At 32.8% G+C, this 9477-nt stretch overlaps 1 protein-coding gene across 1 annotated transcript in view; it reads right to left on the reverse strand.

The window, feature by feature from the left end:
* The window catches only part of LOC106684062 (general odorant-binding protein 28a), a 15734-nt gene extending 9336 nt beyond the window's left edge, over positions 1 to 6398 (reverse strand). The window contains exons 1-6 of the mRNA XM_014425911.3: positions 6278 to 6398; positions 4145 to 4235; positions 4000 to 4055; positions 3890 to 3925; positions 1780 to 1897; positions 969 to 1042 (exon numbers count right to left, since the gene is read on the reverse strand). Coding sequence (XP_014281397.1) covers positions 969 to 1042; positions 1780 to 1897; positions 3890 to 3925; positions 4000 to 4055; positions 4145 to 4235; positions 6278 to 6349 — 447 coding nt within the window. The 5' untranslated portion in view covers positions 6350 to 6398. The remainder of the gene's footprint in view (positions 1 to 968; positions 1043 to 1779; positions 1898 to 3889; positions 3926 to 3999; positions 4056 to 4144; positions 4236 to 6277) is intronic.
* Positions 6399 to 9477: the final 3079 nt, after the last annotated feature.

Genomic DNA, 9477 nt, shown 5'->3' on the forward strand with positions numbered 1-9477 from the left:
ATATATTTATAGGTGGACGGATCCCTCCAATAAATAGTGTTGATTAGATTTTCAGATCGAGTTGTTCTATCCACCTTTTTCTATTTTTTTAAATAAGTCTCTTCCCGTATTCACGCAACTGGTGCCGAAATTCGGGAGCAAGTACGTAGGTCAAAGTTTAAAAAAACATATTTTTCTCATCCGTTGTGGAACTTACACCACTACCGACAATGACATTGACATCAGCGCATTTTAATGTGCTAGAATGGATGAAGATTCGCACGGTGACTTCCCGAAGGAATAGGTGAGTTGAACCACTTTATTAACGGAGCCGAATCACTATTAGGTCAGAAGCAGATCAATTTTTTAGGTCATACTATTCCAAAAGAGGAACTCAAACCGGATATTTAGGAAGTGGAAGCAATGCAAAGGATGGCTGTACCGCGAGATGTCAAAGGAGTCCGAAGACTGTTGGGTACTTTGAATTACTACCGGTGGTTTGTGCCGGAGATGGCTTGAGAGTACTTGGTATCTCTTAATAACTTATTGAAGAAGGGAACTCATTGTGACACCAGTGATGGAGGATAATATTCGGCGGTGCTTGGAGCTGCTGCAAAGGGACCTGAGCTCGCGTTAGTTAAATATATCTATATCATAATGAGACCGTAGATTAATGATTGGAGAAGTTTATCGGGGGGTGCGGTCAGCAAAGAACAACATAAATAAACAAAACCATATTTATTTATTTTATGCCGACGTTTCGACCTGAGTTTCAGGTCTTCATCAGGGGTTGTGGTGTACAACTCAGTTGTAAGCCTACCTTCTACGCCACAACCCCTGATGAAGACCTGAAACTCAGGTCGAAACGTCGGCATAAAATAAATAAATATGGTTTTGTTTATTTATGTTGTTCTTTGCTGACCGCACCCCCCGATAAACTTCTCCAATAATATGTATATCTTCTATGAAAATAAATTGATGTGAAATACCTTCCTTGCCTCTTCCAAGAAACAGTTCGTAGCGTTGTATGCAACTTCACATGCATTGCCTAGATCTTGTGGAACTGAAAAAAAAAAATTAAAACAGGAAAAGTTGGTAATAAGTGTAAAATTTTATTTTATCTTTTTATATATTTTTTCTGCATGCTATAAAGTAACTGAAGGAGATTGAAATAACATTGTTTAACAACAGAAAGAAGTATAGAAGAATTGGTCTCAAATAATAACAATTTTTACATAAAAAATAATTAAAGAACAATATAAAAATAATGAATAACAAAATATAACCATATAGTAGTAAGAATTTTCATTATAGTTTTAAAAAAAATATTGTAATTCAGAAAAATAAGAATCATTTGGTCACATCTTTCATTCAAATATTTCAAACAAAAAATATGTTTGTTGATTAATTCGTCTTATTACTCTTTATTCTCATAACTATAGCAGTAAAGGAAGGCTTTTCTCTACTCTCCTTACAAATAAAATATATATATATATATATTTTTTTTTAAGTGCTATAGTATTTTTTAATTAAAGTTAATTTTAAATAATTTTCCAACTTGTCGATAATTTGATCTATGCTTTATTTTATTTCTATCTTGCATTGTATATTCTAATAAAATTTATTTTTAAACTAATTTGGCTACAAACAATTTTACTATTTCATTAACGTATGTCCATATGGTGTATGTAGTGCATATTTTAAAGCGTGAACAATGGAAATAGTATAATTACCACCTCTTGGCATGTTACCTGTCTTTGCTCCACAAATTGGAAAATTATAAAATGTTTTAATTATTACCTGATTTACTGCAGACTGCGCTATCATCTAAGGCCCATTGTAAATCTTCAGGATTTGTATACTGTTTTCTGCTGATATCTTCCATCACACTCCAATCGATTTTTCCATCATCGGTCAGCTATGATAATGAAATTTAAACAATATATTAGTTAATTCACTAGATCGATGGTTTAATATTTTATATCCAAGAACAAGATGTAGTGTCAATGAACTGTGTATAAATATGAACTACGCTTTAGAACAGTAATATAGTTTTCGTACAGTATCTTGTTGCTTTATTAATACCCTGGTTTAATATAATGCTTTATTAATATAAATGTTTAAATAAATAGTTTAAGTGTTGGTCACAGACGAACAGCAATAAAATCTAGCCCTGAGATAAGAATATTCTACCAAAACACAAGACACAATCTCAATAGAACAAAACGGAGTCGTCCTTTTAGTACAAGAGCCGGGAAAGTAAAAAGGAAGTTACTTAACCCCAATTTTCGATTACTTTAATGAAAACTATGTATAACTACATACATGTATAACTATGTCAAAATTGATGAGTCTGCCAAGTATAAGTAGGGAATAAAAAATGGTGGCTGTTTCAAAACGTTTAAAAAAAATTAATTTTTCATTCAGAGCTCTGAGTCTTTAAAACTACCAACAAAACTAGAAAGCCTAAGAGAACATCAATTAAATTAGAGTAAACTTTCTAAATTACCAGCCCTCATATAGCTATTTAAATTTAATGATTCTCGAGCTTTTTTAAAAAGCAATATTTCCTAAAAAGATCAGTAGTTAGCCAATTTATTTTGAGAAATTCATAACTCAAAAACCATTAAATCTAGTTTAATGTACTATAATGTAATTTTTATAATATTTCCTAAAATAAATTGTTTTATTGTTGTTTAGGCAATAAGTTCGATTTGTGAAGACATATCACATAAGACGTACAGATGTCTGTCAGCACTCAAATTTAAGCTATTTAAATTTACAATAACATAGTTTATTAGTTTTATCTTTGTACGAGTAGTAAGATAACCCTTTATATAGGGTATATCTTTATAGCTGAGAAATGGCATCTTCAAGTCTAATAATATACTCCTATTTTAGCTATTACATAGATATCATCTTTCTTGAGATTCACTTAATGGTCACTAATCTTTTCATTTCTAACTGCCCTCCAAAAATAAGCATGTTCTTCAATCTATAAAATAAAATTCTGCAGACAGACGTGGTCGGATGCAGTTGACATCAGTTTTAATATTTTATTAGAAGTATGGCCCCAATAAAAAAAATAGCTTTCAGAACTGTTATTAATTGTATTCGGAAGATATCTTATAATAACATTTTTCTCAATGGCTTCAAAAATACGACTATTTTTTTTTAAATAAGAAAAAATATTTACTTAACAAATGAACGATACTTTAAGGATAAGCTTGTAAAAAGTGGTTTTTAATTTACGAAATAAACTTAGGCGCTCTGGTAGCAGCTGTAATTTGATTCAATTTTTCATTAAGAATATTAATATTTAATAATACTAGTAATAATAAATAGGTTTAAGACCTACTGTCGAAAATCTATTAAGAAAATATTATTTATTTATTTATTATTTTTTTAAGGCTAAGTTTAACTCTTATGTACAGGCGAGAAAACTTATTGGCAATTTATTAGTGTTTTGTAAATTGTATTAGCTTTTCTTACATTATCATTATTTTTGAAGTCTAGATATTTTTCAAAAATTCATTATTTTATAGAAATCTCTATCAGGATGATGCTTTGATGTAGAAAGGCAAAAAAACTGCACTTATGAATAAATTAGAACTCTTGACATTAGGCTAGATAGATTCTAACATTTAAATTACCGGTTCAGCAAATGAAATAGAAGAATGTAAAGATCTTATTAAATATCTTATATGAAATAAATTAATACTAAAAATAAGGAATGATCTTAATGTAATTCTTCACATGATATCAATTACACATAAAGAGAATAATTTGTTTTTAAATTAATATTATCAAGCTACGTTAGTTACCTTATTTCTATTGTTAGCCACAAATTATTTTTTAATATATCTCCATTTTAGCACTATATAATTGAATAGATTGGAAAATTACTCACGTATCCCATGCCTTTCATGATACACGCCAAAAGACACTGTAAAACAACATGATTTAAAGTTATTAAATTTTATTATATAGTATAACTTATTATTTGTCGTTCCTTTTTACCTTTACTTCTTCCCCTTCCGGTACTTCTCCTATTCTAAACTTAGCATTAATTTCACCTATAAATTTTAAATTGGTTATAAACACACTTACTGTAATTTAAATAGGATTAACATAATAATTTAGAATACCATTACTAGAACCTTACTTTCATTGAGCTTTCCTTCAGCCATACATTTTTTATTAATTTCCATCTGTTTCGTAAATATTTCTCTCGCAGACTCTAATGACGCAGCATACTGTAAAAAAAATATTTTAGTTAAATTATTTAATTTTTTTTAATTTATTCAAAAAAAATAATTTGGTTAATAAATAAGCCTTCAGTATTAATTTTCCTCATTAATTAATAATTATAAAACTATCATAGCTTTTATTGAAGAGTAAATGATTGCAGCTATTTGCATAATAAATGATTACTCAAATTAATTAGATTAAATAATTTTATTCGTAGTTTTAATCAAAAATTTATATAGTTGTAGTGCTAGCTAAAATAAAGCACAATCCTAAAAAGATTTGGTGTAAGAGACTAATACTTTTTAAACTTATGCCCCTGGTCTTTTTAAAATGAGCTTAAATAGTTTATAATGAAGAACTTTGACCCCCAACCATGGTTAGGCAGTATAGGACTCCAATGGGGGTCTTGGCCGAAAAAAAAAAAAAAAAATAGTTTATTATAAATAGTGATTATAGGAATAGTAGTATTATAACTATATAGTTAAAAATAATATTTTGAATATGTAATAGAATTATTGAATATGGTTGATAAATAAATATGAATTAAGAAATGCATCTTTAATTTAATAACAGAGAAATTTAATCGCTACCCTAATACTTAAAAATACCCTCCTCAGATATGGTGTGTCCTAGAAAGTGTATTCGTTTTTGTCCCAGCAATGACTTCTCTCGAGATAGTTTTAGTCCATATCTCGCATCCTTTGGAATGGCGGAACACCTGGTACCCCTCAACAATTTGCTAAGGAAGGGTAGTGCGATAGTAATGACACCGGCCATTGTAGACAATATACGGAAATGTATAGAACAGTTGCAGGATGAACCAGTTTCCTGACTTCCAAAAGCAGTCCACGCTCAAAAAAAGACGTCAGTGAGTATGCGCTGGGAGCAGTGCTGTTAGAGGAAGGTAAGGTAGCAGAGCGTCCCGTGGTCTACGATAGTAGGCGTCTCACAGAGGCAGAAGCCCGTTACAGTGCCTTGGAACGAGAACTACTGGGGATAGTATGGTCAATAGAGCATTTCTAACACAACTTGTTCGGGAAACGATTTAGAGTCCAGATGGACCACAGGCCCTTGCAATGGATGGGAAAGCAAAAAGAAACCTGGCAAGGAAAACGTTGTAGCAGATTGGCTTTCGCGAGTGCTCATGGCAAACGCTGTAGATGATGACCGAAGGGGAAACGTCTGGAGTTGGGGGCAGTTCTTGAGAGAGTGGACTCCGGAAGAATAACAGCAATCCGTTGGAAAACAGAACAGCGAAGAGACATCTGCAGAAAGAAGTTCAAACGAAGAAAGACCGACGGGAATGGAAGTGCTTAAAGAGGCCAATAATGACAAGAGACAGCTGATAATTTGGAAGATAAAAACCACAGGGTTGCTGTAGATAGAATATAGCAAGGCGATAGTTCCATTACGACCATTTGGTCTCAACTGAGTGTTAATGAGGACCAAATCTGCAAAGCGCTGAAATATCTGAAGATCCACCATTTATATGTTCGAAACGCAACAGTGTGAGAAAAGACCCAGCGACTATGGAGAACGGAAAAGATCAGCATAGATCGATCATTTATTCGATGCACATCGATGGTAGATACCCTGAGATACCTGGAACATCAAAAGGAGGTAAACTTGTCATATCGCCATGGAAAAACTAATCATCGTGAGCTGAACGAGACATTACATGGATTGCGGCGCAAATATTTCTGGTGGAAACGCACAATCCACGAAATTCTTGGATATTGCTAGGTGCGCCTTAGATCGAAATATGATTGGTTAGCTGTGTATATAATATATATATATATATATATATATATATATATATTGTGTTAGACATAGACTTCAGGACTATAAACCTCTTTTGCTTCTATAAAATAATTATTTAATTAAATATTTGAACTTTCTTTGAACTCAAAAATATATATAACCAAGGAAGTAGTTTAAAGTATATTTTTTTTTCTTATTTTAGAATTATTGTTGAGAATAATATAAAATTGCATGTGCAATAAATATCATAAACATGATGCTGTAAAAATATGGGATATCTACTTACGATGTAGGAGAGAACAACACAGAGAACGAGATACCTCATGACGGCTGTGCTACCAAACCTGTACTGAACCATGTTGCCTCTCCAGTTGTACAGTTATACTCAGCAGGGTCATTAGATAAGAAATCATATGATAACATGTGATTATGAAGCATGTTCAACCCAATAGATAAGATGCACTTTTATCAGTTAGTTAAAAAAAACTATGAATGTTCAATGTCAGAATCTGCTTCGTGACTAATAAATCCTTTAGTATAAACAAATATGTGTGATATGATATATTTGTATACCCAACCACCTATATTTATTTTCTATTTGAATTTATACATCGGTATAAAAGTTCGATTGTTTCGGGAAAAAACTTTCGATTAAATCATATCCTGTAGTAATATTAGGGCTATCGATAGTACCTAGAAAACAGTCGAGAAGGTTTTTATGAGGTGTTATCTATATAGTGTTTGGATTGTCATGATTAATAGTAATGTTGTCTTATAAGTCAGTTACAATAAAAGTTTCATATTTATGTTAATAAGAATAAATTAAAAATTGTTTTGAAGTACATTGTTTAATATCTATTTCCATGTTGAAGTTTACATTTTTGGTAAATAGTCGTTTCGCTTTACAATAAATTACAAACCAAAATTACTGAGATGTTGCAAAAAAAATTAGGAACTCAACTTTGAGGTGGACGAACTTTAGGAAAATGTACATATACATGTTCAGAACACTCTATATGTTTGCTAAAAACGGGGGTACAAAAACCATTATTCTATAATACAATAAAGGGTGCAAACCTGGAACGCAGAAGATATCATATGAAAATGCAACATTGGTTCAGATATGTTTAGGATCAAAACTTGCAAAATGTTTTTGTTATTGTAATACATTATTATAATTGTATATTTATAAAGATATAAAGTGGGACGAAATGTAAGCGCTTAATGAATAGTTTTGTACTATTCAGATTCCTTTTTGACCTTACTCGGATCAAGATTCTTGATATACATAAGGTCAATCAACGATCTTCTAATATGTTTATTACTTACACTAAAATATAAAATACTATTATACCTTTTTTTTTTTAGATTGTGAGGTCTCTGAGCTAGAAATAAAATGTATTGTTGCATTCAATATTTTTTAAATCTAACCACTTGTGAATAATGAGAGAATTGTTATGAAAAAGAATAAATATATATGAATCTAACTGAAAGTTTTATAGTGAAAATAAAATAGTCAATTTTAACTCTTTCTAATTAATCTAATCACTGATCTAATTTAACTTTTTGTTATTTTCGAATGGAGTTAAGAATCTTATCAGGTGCAATATGGTAGAAGTAGTTGGAATTAAAGAAGTAATGACTATGGGCCGGTGCTGGTACAAGGAAGGGTTGTAGAGTAGGAGACATATTGAGTGTTGAGGTCATCGGCGGAAATAGAGGGGGCTGGAGTTAGAGGTTTACTCAAGTTGCGTTGACAGTTTGCGAAGAATTGCCCATTTTCAGAGGAATTAGAAGTACTTGAAAGAGTTTGGTGGAAATGAAGAAATTTTGCACGCCGTACTGAGGGTTGGGTACTGTTCCGTAGTTGTTTAAAGATGTAAAAGTGTAATCTTCCCGGAGTGTGGTGCGTCTAAACAACGGAGTGAGGAAGTTGTAAGATACCCGAATAAGGTCATGGACAGACAGAAAAGGAACAGGGTATTGAGATGAAGCAATTAGTTTATTAGGAGAGGCAATGACGTAAAAGAAAACTGTAATGTTAAATCGAAATGCATGTTCTTGATCAATTCGACAAAAATACTGAATCAGGACCCCAGTTATACAAAATGTCGATATTAGCAACTATGAAAACCAGATGGTGGTTCATTAAATTGATAAAATATACTTCCCCTCCGTCAAAAAATAAAATTTATAATTTTAATAATGGAAGTAATAAGTTTTTAAAAATAAATAAACATTTTAAACTTTTTTTGTCATCAATTTTATTTCTAGTTGACATTAGTCGTGTCGAATTTCGTAAGATGAATCCAGCTCTATTCCTCACTTTTTACGTGATTTTTATTAATTTAAGGGGAGATATGTGGAGGGATTGCCCCTGGATTGTTTTCAGACGCTCGGAGAAATGGGAGCTTCTCCCCAGAGAGCTAACCTTAGGATATGTTCTGTAGTTGACCTTAGGATTTGTTATGTAGTTGATCTTTGTTTGTAATTTGGGGTGCTCCTACTCTACTGCAGAACTCCTGGTACGCTATAACAGAATCGCTGATGAACTCAGCGAGATGATGGAGACAATCCCAGTACAGGATTGGATGCAATTCCTATCCATGGTACTGAAGATTACGTTGGCAAAAGAACTGGGGAAGAAGGAAGGAATGCCGAAAGACCGCTCGTTTGTGGAATGTGCTCAAGATATTATAGAGACAAGCGCTAGGGAGGCGGAGAACCGAATGGAAGTAGAAGAGCCGGGGTGGACCCGGATAGAATATCAAAAGCCGAGAAGGGTTAGGAGAAGGAGAGAGCACAGAGATGTTAGGAGAGAGAGAAATATTAACCAGGCACTCAGCCATTTCCCTCCATGAAGTAATGCCTAGCGGCGGTCCCGTGGAGAGGAATGAACAGGTGTAGGGCGGTGGTTTTAGTGTGCAAAAATCCCACACACGGATAGGTACGGGCCTATCCTTGTCTTTTGAACATTTCCACTGACCCTCGTAAAAAAAACACACACACACACACACACACTATAATTATATATGTGTGTGTATATACAAGTTACGGACTATAAGCTGACAGGTCCATATCAGTTGATCGAGAACAGCTGACCGATTGTATATATATAGACGGACAGGCTCCGCAAATAGATCAGTCTTTGAGAGCACTTCAAGCGTTTCATTTCGCACTCCTCTCTCTCCCATTATTTTTAGTTTCACTTGAATAAAAGATAACTGGTGTCGAAACCCGGGAACTTTATATACCGGAGTAATTTTCAGTGTAAAAAAAAAATTTTTTTTTCATTCTTCTCTTTGCCTTCAGTAACGGAATAGTGAGAAGAGCAGTTCTGAACCTGGAGAATATGAACCAAAACAACCTACCTCAAGCTGCAGTCAACCAAACTTTAGCAGCAGCTAACCCACATCCGGAGCAGATTCAGCCACCAGCAGAAGTCTCTTTAGCGCAATTTTATGCCACACCTTGAATGGATTAAGG

This window comes from Halyomorpha halys, unplaced genomic scaffold (genome assembly GCF_000696795.3).
Source record: "Halyomorpha halys isolate HHAL.00 unplaced genomic scaffold, Hhal_1.1 Scaffold29.1, whole genome shotgun sequence".
Classification (NCBI taxonomy): Eukaryota; Metazoa; Arthropoda; class Insecta; order Hemiptera; family Pentatomidae; genus Halyomorpha; species Halyomorpha halys.